Source organism: Kryptolebias marmoratus, linkage group LG21 (genome assembly GCF_001649575.2).
Source record: "Kryptolebias marmoratus isolate JLee-2015 linkage group LG21, ASM164957v2, whole genome shotgun sequence".
In the NCBI taxonomy this organism is placed as follows: Eukaryota; Metazoa; Chordata; class Actinopteri; order Cyprinodontiformes; family Rivulidae; genus Kryptolebias; species Kryptolebias marmoratus.
In genome coordinates, this window is record NC_051450.1 from 23,622,483 (window position 1) to 23,634,574 (window position 12,092).

Consider the following 12,092-nt stretch of genomic DNA (forward strand, 5'->3'; position numbering starts at 1 on the left):
AGGACAGGTGGTGTCCTTGGATGCTCAGTCCCTCTCCACTGTGGCCTCTGTGCTGCTCAGGATGGGAGATTGAGATGAAATTCACATTTGCTGCAGTCTTCTGTCTTCCTTTGAAAACTTATTATCTGGTGTTTCCTGATGTTCTGTTTATGGGTGGGTTGTATTATAATTAGAATAAAATGACTCAGATTTATGACTTGGACTTTCTACAGTATTCAGAGAGAACGTTTGTTGTGAATTGGCACTGTATAAATCAGAGGTGTCCAGTCCTGGAGAGCCACCATCTTATGTGTTTCAGGTGTTCTTCTGCTTTGACACACCTGATTTGAATCAATTACTGATTAACCTGAAGACCTGCTGAAGAGCAGAGAAACATCTAAAACATGCAGGACCAGGATTGATATAAATAAACTGAACTGGATCGACACCATTTTTTCTCAGTTTTTAACCGTTGTTTAAGTGTCTCTCTGTCTTTCTTTGTCCCTTGGTCTCTTCTCTTTTACTTGTCCAGTGCCTTTGGCTGTCCATACTCAGACATTAACATGCGTAAGGAGGTGGTGCTTCCTGATAGGCTGGGAGGAGAAAAGTCTGTTACCCTTGTACCTGTTGCTATACATCACCATAGCAACCAGTCTTACAGGTAAAACCTTTTACTGTGAGATCTGACAAAGATGTAAGGAACAACAAACCCTGACTCATAAAGGTTCACTGTAATGTTACAATCAGACAGCAGGGGGCGCTCTGCTCTGTTTCATTATCGTCACACTAATTGTTTGTTTACCTGTCTGCCTATGGACCAGGAGAGGCGTTCAGGTGAAGACAGAGCCTAAAGACGAGACACTGTTGCTTCCTCTGGGAAAGAGAAGACGAGTGACAGTCAGGTGAGACAGACAAACAGGTGAGGCAGGTGTTTGCAGCAGAAACAGTTCTCTGATTGGCTCTAATCCATAAATCCGTCAGACCTGTCTTTCTGCCTGCATTCATTTGTCTCTTAGCAGATTTCCTGAATAAAGGTCAGGATGTAGCGTGGTGTGTGTGGGTGATTGTTGTCAGCAGATTATCTCAGGATGTTACATAAAACTAGGTTATATAACACACACACACAGACTGACATAAAACATTTAAACTTTAATAAACAAAACAGCAGACTGTTCACAATAAAACCAATAAGACTTCTGTACCTTCTGCCAGTCAAGAGGAGATGAAAAAAACAGTGTCCAGGATGTGAGGGGGTCAGAGGTGACTGTTTTATTTTGTTTTTCCTGCCCATTTACTGGGTTTTAAGGTACACAAGTTGTGGATGGAGAGCACGGGAGCAATGATGGTTTCTGTTGTCCTCACAGTCCGTTGCAGTCTGTTCCAAGTAGCAGCGAACGGCCCTCTCAGCTTAGCGGCGCTGCATCCGCCCCCATGCAGAATCACCTCCTGAATTTCTGGTCAAGTCAAATTTATTTCTATACAAAGGGCTTTATAAGATTTTACACAAAAATACAGAGTCAAACCATACACAACAAAATCTAAAATATGAGCTGGGATAATCTAAATGAAATCTAATATGGTCTAAATGAAAGACACATGCAAGATAAACTGAGAAAACTAAGATATAATGAAAACTAACAGAAACTGAACTAGGATTTAAAAACCTCAGGCGACCAAACATGATAAAAACTAAACTAAAGGTACGAAGGCCAGCTAAAAGTTAAATACATTTTAATGAAAGGCCAACTAATAGAATCTAAATGAAAGACACATGCAAGATGAACTAAAGATAAATGAAGGGAGGGAGCAACATAGACACAGATATAAAAGAAAGAGGGTGCCAGCAAAGACGTTGAGTTTGAGGTGAGGAATGCCAGATAGGCCTCCCTGCCTTAGTCCTGATCGTGATGGAAAGTTTTATCAGCCGGCCTCGGGTCGGGGAGGGGGCCGGCACAGATCCGCAGGTGTCCTGGGGGGGGGCTGCTGGGCAAAGAGTGTCAAGTTTACAAAACATCCAGGAAAATTTTGAGATACCCAGCCATCTAAGTCCGACTCAGTGGAGCCAGATTCAGATATCAGAGTTGTTTTTAGGTCAGGCCAATGCCGTTAATTTGAAGTCAGCCTTAAAAGTCTTACTGGGACATCTCAATGATGATCCAAACAGCCAAATTAAAGTGGTCACTATCGCCGGTCCGAGTCAGAAAGTTCTGAGCTCCATTCGCCTGTGTTCACAAACCGAGTCTGAGTGTTTTCTGCTCGGCACATTCCTTCACACAGAGCAGCAGCCTCGGACAAACAGCTGCCCGTGTCTTCCAAATTTCACGAAACACCTGGAAACCGGCAAGCCCAAAAGCAGAAATCTTGTTAAAAATCCAATTACGTATACGTTTTCAAGATCCATGACTGACATTCCAAAAAAAACCAATCTTCCGCTTGCTCCGGGAAGCCACGGTGTGTCTGGCTGGAAATGACCCATCGGGGCAGAAGGACCCCCCTGTGCCCAGCCTTGTCGTCGACAAAATTAGATCTATTGTGTTGAGAGACCAGCTGACCAGATCCATAATAATAATTTGGATATTATGCAAAGAGAGGCTCCAAAGAAAGAAAAACAATTAAAAAGCAGATGGGGGGAGGGGGAAACGGAGAGAAGAAAAACGTGTTCGACTTCGCCAACAGCAGGAGGAGCTTGATGTGTAATTTATGTTTTAATGTTGTGTTTTTGGCAACAACTCGAAGTTTGAGGTGTAGTCATACTCACATGCAGAGGCGAAAGCGAAACGTGATAACCTCCTTTTGTTTTTTTTTTTATAAAATTTGTCTGACTCTGCAGATTAAATTGTCCACAGAAGGTTTTTCATCTGTCTCTTACTGATGGTGATTCTCTTCTTCCTCCACTTTGGCTCCGCCTTCAGACTCTCCCAACCAACCAAATTCCTTCGTGTGAAACAAGAAGTGGAGGAGCTTCAAATCAGCGCCATCAGTCCAGGTATGATCTGCAGTGAGTTCCTGAGCCATCCAGCTGGATTCTGCAGCAGATGAGCGGTGAGCTGATGCAGGCCACCGTTTTTTATAAACTTTTTGTGACATAGATCTGTCAGGTATGGTAGGCAATAGGTGCAAACGCACAGTAAACAGCTAAACATGCAGTAAGCAGCTAGATGTGCCAGAAACACATGAATGATGCAAACTCCAAAACACAAAAAATGAATGCAAAGAAAAAAAAAGTGAGCAAAAGAAAAATGCCGCAGTCACACAAAATAGAAGTAAGAGTGGTCTGGTGCACTTCCATTGTGTGGAGTCAGTTTGCATCTTTTTTCTTACTTGCTGGTGTCTTTGTTTTTTGCAGCATATTTCCTTTTGCTTCTGTCTATTTTATGTGATTGCAGCATTTTTTCCCTTTGCATTAGTTTTTTGTTTTTGTGTTTTGGAGTGTGCATCATTCATGTGTAGGCCTATGTGGCGCATTTAGCTGTTTGCTGTTTACATTCACTGGATGACAGAAAAAAAGCTGTTCCAGCTCATCAGGAAACAAGTCTTCTGTCTGACCACCAGGGGGAGCTGTAACACCTGTTGAGACCACTTCAGAAGAAAAGATAATGTCCTCCTGTTTCCATGGAAACCAGAGAATGATGTCAGAGCAGGCACGATGTTTGTGCTGATCACCTTTCATTGAAGCTGCAGTTCGACTGTTCTGCAGAAAAATGTCAAACTGCTGACTGCAGCTTTTCTGCCTCCTCCTCATCTTCCTTTGTCTCCTCCTCCTCCTCCTCTGCACCACTGGAAGACGAAGCACAGAGCAGAGAGTTGACATGTCTCTTTGCTGCAGAAGAAAAAAAACCCTGTTTTCAGCAGTTTAAAGTGCTGCAGGTGATTAGATTTTCTGATAGTAATCCCAAAAACAGATTTTTACATGAAAAACGAATCATGACTGGAAGAAAAACCTGCAGAGTTACAGACTAAACAACTGTCATTGAAATTTAAATATTACATTTCTTTTGTTTCCAAGAAGTGAGTCACAGGAACAGAAATGGTGTATCAAACCTATGATCAGAATGTCTGATGCATCCCTGAGGATAGAACCGGTGACAGAACGTCAACATGCTGGGACAAACGGAACACAAGCAGAACGCAGAACTTAGACACACATGAAAGTTTGTGCTCGAATTTATTCAAATTACCTCCGCATCAGAGAGCAAACGGGGCGAGGAAAGAAGGAACCTCAGGAAAACTCCGGTTCTCCAGAGAAACGCCAACAACAAATGTTGACTGGAGTTTATAAATGTGAAACTAAGGTTTATAAATGTGAAACAAAGGTTTATAAATGTGAAGCAGGGGTTATAAATGTGAAGCTGGGGTTGATAAATGTGAAGCTGAGGTTATAAATGTGAAGCTGAGGGTTATAAATGTGAAACTAAGGTTTATAAATGTGAAGCTGAGGGTTATAAATGTGAAGCTGAGGGTTATAAATGTGAATCAGGGGTTATAAATGTGAAGCTGGGGTTTATAAATGTGAAGCTGAGGTTATAAATGTGAAGCTGAGGGTTATAAATGTGAAACTAAGGTTTATAAATGTGAAGCTGAGGGTTATAAATGTGAAGCTGAGGTTTATAAATGTGAAGCTGGGGTTTATAAATGTGAAGCTAAGGGTTTATAAATGTGAAGCTGAGGGTTTATAAATGTGAACCTAAGGTTTATAAATGTAAAACTTGTGGATTTATTCTCAGATTATGTTTTAATGTTAATCTTCTTCCTTTCTTTGTATTTTCTGTTAAGTTTGGTGTTTTTGTTGGAAAACGTAGTGACCGTAAAGAGTTGTGTGATGTCACAGCTGTGGGGGCGGAGTCAGAGTAGTGGGTCTTTGAGGCGGTGCGTCACTTTTCAAACCTCGTTGCCCTCGACTCTCCTGAACTCTGTTTTCATGGAAACGGTGGGCAGAGCCAGTGGCTGTTTCCATGGAAACAGCTGACCGTAGTATCTGCAGTGTTGGTTGTGATGATGGGTGATCATCCTGATGACGGTCACATGACACTTCTTCTATAGACAGCCTGCTGTCTCAGCTTTAACTCACTGACGGTTCCAGCACCTGGTCAAAAACACCCCTGCTTCAGCAGAAGCTGATTATCTAAAGTGTGGAAAAGAGGGAGACGTGGCTTCATGTTGTCTCCTAAGATGTCTCTGTGTGTCTCATGCAGCAGAGTCCAGTCTTCAGGCTGCCCTCCATCAGTCAGTCTTCCTGTCTGCCATGTCCCCGCAGCCTGGACGGGACCTGTCCCTCTGCTGGGAGCAGCACCGTAAACTGCTACCAGGCGTGGCCAAAGTCCACGCAGATGCTGTCCAGCACTGGAGCGTCCAGCAGGTGAGTGACACAGATCAGTTGCTTTCTGGATTTTAAACATACTGGTTACCATGGTGATCATTTTGGTTAGTAGGTAACAGTGATGTTATTTTTTCACCTGTGTGTTTCTACAGGTGTCAGAGTTTATCGAGTCTCTCCCCGGCTGTGAGGAACAAGCCAAACAATTCAGAGATGAGGTGAGACAACCAATCAGCTGCTGCAGATTTAATGACATCACATTGATTCACTACTAGTACCAATCAGACAATCAGACAGTGGTTGTTTGTAAACCTAATTAAGAAATTAAATCAACTTCCTGAGTATGCAGAAGGCAGCAGGTAACCAGGCTAGACCCAGAACCAGAACTAGAACCAGATCCAGGATGGACACCCAGCTGCCTGTCTGTCTGATTGTTGACAGGACACAGAAGTATTGGACTAGTTTCAGATTTTGTTAGAAAGATAAACAGAGAATGCAAAGTCATGGGCAGATACAGATGGAGAGTAAAGTTGTTGTATGTTAGCAGGCTTTCTCTCCACTTTAAATAAATGATTCAAACAGCATTTTTCCAATTTGCTCTTCAAAACTTAAGATATACCTTTAGCCTTAAGGCCCTGAATGGTCCTTCTCATAAAAATGTGTAATTTTACTTATATTGCATCAGATCATTTCAACAGCTTCAGACCTAACAGAAAATATAATTTTTTTTTATTTTTTCATATTCTTTGACATTTTTATACCTTGTCATAAAAACTCAAAATAAAAAACAAAGTAAGCATCATCTAAAAATAAGGTGCAGAGTGGAATATTTAGTAATCAGCCCTTGTTGCCGGGCTGTGAGAGAAGAAGCCACCTGAAGCACTTGGTGCTGGTCCAGCTGCGGTCCACAAAGGGGACCAGGACAAAGGCATTATTGCAGAGGATGTCTGCCGTGTGGTGGAGCAGGAACATGAGCCGAAGGTACTTTGTCTGCAGACAGCAGGAGTAGATGCCACAAACCAAAAATTGCTCGCCGTGTCTCATCGTCCCAGAGTCTCGTGGTCGACCTGTACTGTGACCTGAATCAGCAGCCTCAGCAGGCCTGCAGCTCCTCCTCATTCAAGGCCTTCCAGTCAGTTCCTGACCTCCTCCCGGTGCACGATCAGCTGCAGGATGTCCTCAGGGACAAAAAGGTCAAATGCAATCTTAGAGCTGCTGATCCTGCAAGTGTAAAGTCATTCAGCCCTGGGTTCGAGGGAGGAGGGATAAAAAATGGCTGCGTGTCTTCTTGTGTGAGAGACCACAGGATTTCCCCAAACCTTGATCTCCATGCCTCTTCCTCTTCTTCCTCCTCGGAGCTGCAGGGCCCTCTGTCCTGGTAGGATTACTACCTTCATCCCTCCTGGCTCTCAGCTGACTCCTCTCTGCTGGTAACATCTTCCTCAGGAACATCCTCCTCACTGTCCTACAAGGACTGTAAGACTGCAGCAGGAGTTTCCTTCTGTTCTGAACTGCCTCCTGGAGAAATGAGCGGCGAGCTTAGATTTATTAGTTATTCATAGAAAAGACTATGTCAGGATTACATTATGTCAAAAATATGTGGTTATAATGGGAGTCAATGGGACCAAACCTGTCCCTAAGGTAAAGAGTGTATGCTTTGTGCAAATATACACCTTACATTAGAGGGGGTCATGGAATTTTCTAACTAAAAACAAACCCTGGCCAAATTTCATACAATTAGTCTTTAAACTGACTGATATATAGTTCCGAATTCAACCAAGAAGCCATTTTCATTAGTTGTACTATTCAGCAAGATAATCACTTTGTGAAGAAGTAAATTTTAGGTTGCTGCTCTCTGTTGCATTTACCTGTGAGACAGAGAAAACACCTGTTGGTTCCAGGATTTATTACCTGATTGATAAACAGCTGCTGCTCCTCCTTGGCCTGATGTTTAAAGATTAAACATGTTTAAAATTTAAACAGCTGTGATCTGATTGGTACTTGCTTTTTTTGTTTGTTTTTTAGCAAATAGATGGGCGGGCCTTTCTTCTGCTCACCCAACAGGACATCGTCAGGATAATGTCAATCAAACTTGGCCCTGCTCTCAAAATATACAACTCCATATTGATGTTTAAACATGCCGAAGACAAGAGCCAATCACATGCTGAGGACAACAGCCAATCACACATTCAGGATTCTAGCACCTGACGTGCAACTAGTGTCTGAAGAAACTCAAATCACCACAATTAAAGCCCCGCCCCTTACTCATCTAGCCCATCCCTCTCAGCCTTGTATCATCCAATCACCACACAGATTTCAATTTGTGATGTCACACTGAGCTCAGGTGTCAGCAGGTGGGTATCCTACAGAGATAACTGCTGTTTCCATTTTTGTGTTACTCCAAACCCGAACACTTGAGCTTCATTTCAGGCTCCGCCTCTTTTTGGAGGCAGGCGCTTATCACCTGCGAGTACAATGTAAAAAGATTTCAGAGATGCAGAGAAACATCTGTTGTGATGATGCTCAGACTGAACAGGTGATCCAGCTGGATGTGGGCAGAGCCTGAAGTGGATCTCAGCCACAGAGTTTGTTTCAACTAAAGTAAACAACAACAAAAAAACATGTCAGGACAGTTAGAGAAATATTAATTATGACATTTTTTGTTAAAATCTCACTTTTAATGACAAAATAATAAGATGAAACATCAAATAAAACATGAATCCAAACACAAGAAAGCCTCTTAAAACAAGGAATAGGATTTAATAGTTTTACAATTAAAGAGTCTTTTGAGTGATTGAAAGTTTTACTATGAAAAAAAATTCAGAAAACTGTCAATCATGTCAGAGGTAAACCAAAAGTAAAGTAAGAAAGTTAAAAAGACCACGTCACACAAAAGATTGGCAGAATGCTAAAAAGATGTCATTATGTTAAAGAGATAAGATTATCTTTAAAATGTCAATGAAATGAGATGACAATATTAGGCTAATGATTATCATGTCAGTGAGATGTTTATAAGATTATATTGTTATCACATCTAAGAAGATATGAAAACATGTTCAGAGAAATGTGATAAAATCCCATAATATAGTTTAGACGTCATCACAGCAACAAAATTTCAAAGTTTGAGATGTTACTGAGATATCATGTTAATGACATGTTACGACATTCATGAACAAGAGGTTATTATCATGTCAGTGTATGAGAAACATTTTGATGGTATCTTGTTTATAACCCGTCATTAACATGTTCATATGTTAGTGAGATTATAGGTTAATGGAACTACAACGATCAGATGTCATGGCCGTGTTAGTGGCATGATATGATGAAATGTTATCTTGTTAATGAAATGGTAATCATATGTGTACTTCATGTTTAGATGTCATTATTATGTTAATATAATTTATAAGATGGTAATGACATGCTGAAGAGATACTACGCTAAGTTCTTAATGAAATTTTATCACCATGTTGAAGATATTTCTCATGACATGTTTAAACATCCTCACGTCAACAAAATATCAAGTCAATGAGTTTTTAACACAAGATGTTATTTCCGTCTTATAAGATCATATATTATTAGATCATGATGTCACTGAGATAATGGTAATAACATGTTAATGGGGCAAGACGTCATTATTACTGTTAGTGCCATGTTACTGACATATCTTGATTTTAATGATATTCTGAAGAGATACTAAGCTAACATGAGCTAACAATGAGTTGGTAATGATATGTCTCCATGTTTAAGAGTTGTCAGTAATATGTTAACATTAATGAGATGGTGATGAAATGCTGAATCGATGCTAAACTACTAAGATGTCATTATGTTAATGAGATATCTTTATTATGTTAATGACAGGTTATTGAGATATAACCCTGTGTATGAGATATCATTCTTATATTAACAATATTAACATTGTAATGAGATGTTTTTGAGACATCACTCGTATATTTGACATGTTAATGAGACATCGCTAATATCTTAATGACATGTTAATGAGATATTGAGGAAATCTCAGTGAAATTCAGCATCAGATGAGTCCTCTTGTCCCGTCACTGTTTCATTTTGTCGTTTATGTCGTGACTCATCAGTCGGCTGGTCTCTGACAGGAAGTAGTTGATGACATCAGACTGTGGCTCCACCCCTTCCTAGCAACTTTGCTCTCAGGATTTTACTTTTTGGATGTTACCAGTTGCATCATTCTCTGCTCTGCTGCGATTGGTTAATCACTGAAGTGTTTTGGTGGTCGGAGTTTTAATTCCAGAGTTTATAATTGTATTCTACAGTATTTCAGAGAATTTGTTGTTAACTTCTGTCTTATAGAGTTCTATTTTAAGCTTTCTATTTAAAATAGATTTGTATTTCAGTCCTGCTGCATTTAAACCAAAAAGCTGACTCCTCCCCCTCCCTGATGTTCCAGAGAGGGCATTACTGAACTCAAACCGGCGCCTCCAGGGGGCGCTAAGCTGCACATGCTCAGTTTGTAAAAGGACAGGCTTCCTCAGGTTCCCATGGTAACAGCTGATATTTATATTTACTTCCTGTACTGCTATTTCTGTCAGTGTTTTTTTGACGAGATCAATAAAGTTTCTGGAAAAACAACCAAACCAGGTGAGATGTCAGTAGATGTCAGATGTCAATCCTGTATTCTGGATCTGGATCTGGATCAGGATAAGATCCAGGATCAGTGTCATGTCAGAAACAGCTGCTGTTTTTCTTTTTCTCTTTTGATAGTCATTGGTGTGAGTGTGTGTGAGAGTAGAAACAGGTTCCTGCTGATCACATGACAGATCAGCTGTTTCTGAAACATGATCAATCCTCTCTGAATAACAGAGCCGTGTCCTTATTTCTCCTAAATATCACAGAGGACTCAAGATTCTGCTGATTGATTCCAACTGTTGAGTGTAACGTGGCTTACAGCGCCACCTGCTGACCACACACACACACACACACACACACACACACACAGCCTGTCTAAACCAGATGATGGAGACAAGCTTGATGAGTTTTATCTAAAAAACACATTTGAACTAATAGTGTTCCTGCATACCAGAAGAACCTTCCTCTCTCTCTCTCTCTCTCTCTCTCTCTCTCTCTCTCTCTCTCTCTCTCTCTCTCTCTCTCTCTCTCTCTCTCTCTCTCTCCCTCTCTCTCTGTCTCCCCCCCCTGTGTGTATGCTGCATTTTGTGCGAGTGGAGCTGGGAGAAAGGTGTGTTTTTTTAGTGGGAGGAAACTGTCTCTGCTGGAGGAGGAGATTCTGACTCCGAGCATTGCTGCAGAAACAGGTTTGTCAAAGGAAGGAGCAGAGGAGACGATGAGAGGACACATTTAAAGAGACATCAGAGGAGCAGGAGGAGGAGGACACATTTAAAGAGACATCAGAGGAGCAGGAGGAGGAGAAACATGAATCAGCTGCAGCTTCATCAGTGAGAACACACCTTCTGTTCATCTGTATGTGATTGATCAGCATTGAACAAAAAATGTTAAAAAAACAAAACCACTGGACTTTTGTAGTTGAAGACATTTGTCTTCCCATCTGAGGAGCTTTCTCAGTTCAAACCTGCAAAGTGTGGAGCTCCATCATCTCATCAAACTGCATGAGATGTCAATATTTGTCTGAGATGAATTTGCACCAGAAAACAATCAGAATTGATCTTTATCAGTTTATGTTCTGCAGAAGTAAATATTTAAAAAGAAACCAGCTGTTTGAAGAGCAGTTCTTCTCTGAGTGATTGATCAGTATTAATTAGTATCAGGCTGCAGAGATGAGTACTGATCTCTGTAACCAGTCTGGATCAGAACATTCATTTCCATCTATCCTGAACATGATTTAGATTATTTCTGATCTTTTATTTATTTATTTTAGCTGTTTCTTTTTTCAGGGTGTTCCAGGATGTTTCCATCTACTGTATAAAAAGACAAAGAACTATTTTTTTTCTCACTGTCTCACATTAATCGGGTTAATCTTTCTTGTTTCAGATCAGTTAGAATTCCCAAAATTGTTCCTATCTAATAAATGCTTGAATAACAAGACAGGATTTTTTGTTCCTTTCCTCAATATCACAGTTTTACATACATTAAGATTACAATGTCTTTAAACACTTTGGGAAAGCCCAGATGATGATGATGATGATGATGATAGCATGGTTTTGAAAGCTTTTGATTGGTTAGTTGACATCATTCGAGTTCATTGGAGGGACACACAGAGACAAAGACCATTGATTTTTGGAGACATGTCCTGTGGTCTGATGAAACTAAAATTGAACTGTTCGGCCATAATGATCATTGTTACATCGAATCATCTCAGCTGAGAAGTATGGGGGTGGCAGGATCATGTTGTGGGGGTGTTTTGCTGCAGGAGAGACACTTCACAAAATAGATGGCATCATGAGGAAAGAGCAATTTGTGGAAATATTGTAGTACCATCTCAAGACACAAGCAAGGAAGTTAAAGCTTGGACACACATGGGTCTTCCAAATGGACCGTGAGCCTCAACACATCCCAAAATTAATTACACCGTGACTTAATGATAATAAAGCTCATAAATGTGTGGGCAGAGCTGAAAGGTGTGTATAAACTAACTTCGTTGTTCAAATTCTGTCAGGAGGAAAAGGGACAAACTTCCAACAAACTGTTGTGAGAAGCCTGTGGAAAGAAACCCAAAACATTTCAGTTTAACTGCAACACCACCAAATTTAAGACAACAGATGGACTGTGTTCTGTTGGTTTATACACTGGATGTAAACCTTTAAGCACTTTGAGTCGCCTTGTGCTGAAAAGTGCTTTAAAAATAAATCTA

The 12,092-nt window shown here is 40.7% G+C and overlaps 2 protein-coding genes across 2 annotated transcripts in view; both read left to right on the forward strand.

The window, feature by feature from the left end:
* Positions 1-9,895, forward strand: part of LOC108228499 (lethal(3)malignant brain tumor-like protein 3) — a gene marked incomplete in the record, with an annotated part of 13,366 nt that extends 3,471 nt beyond the window's left edge. The window contains 6 exon segments of the mRNA XM_037973052.1: positions 512-640; positions 801-881; positions 2,892-2,965; positions 5,172-5,335; positions 5,449-5,511; positions 7,319-9,895. Coding sequence (XP_037828980.1) covers positions 512-640; positions 801-881; positions 2,892-2,965; positions 5,172-5,335; positions 5,449-5,511; positions 7,319-7,501 — 694 coding nt within the window.
* A 561-nt stretch (positions 9,896-10,456) lies between these two features.
* The window catches only part of LOC108251471 (transmembrane protein 200C), an 8,563-nt gene continuing 6,927 nt past the window's right edge, over positions 10,457-12,092 (forward strand). Inside the window, exon 1 of the mRNA XM_037973057.1 lies at positions 10,457-10,719. The gene's annotated coding sequence lies outside the window, so the exon portion shown is untranslated. The remainder of the gene's footprint in view (positions 10,720-12,092) is intronic.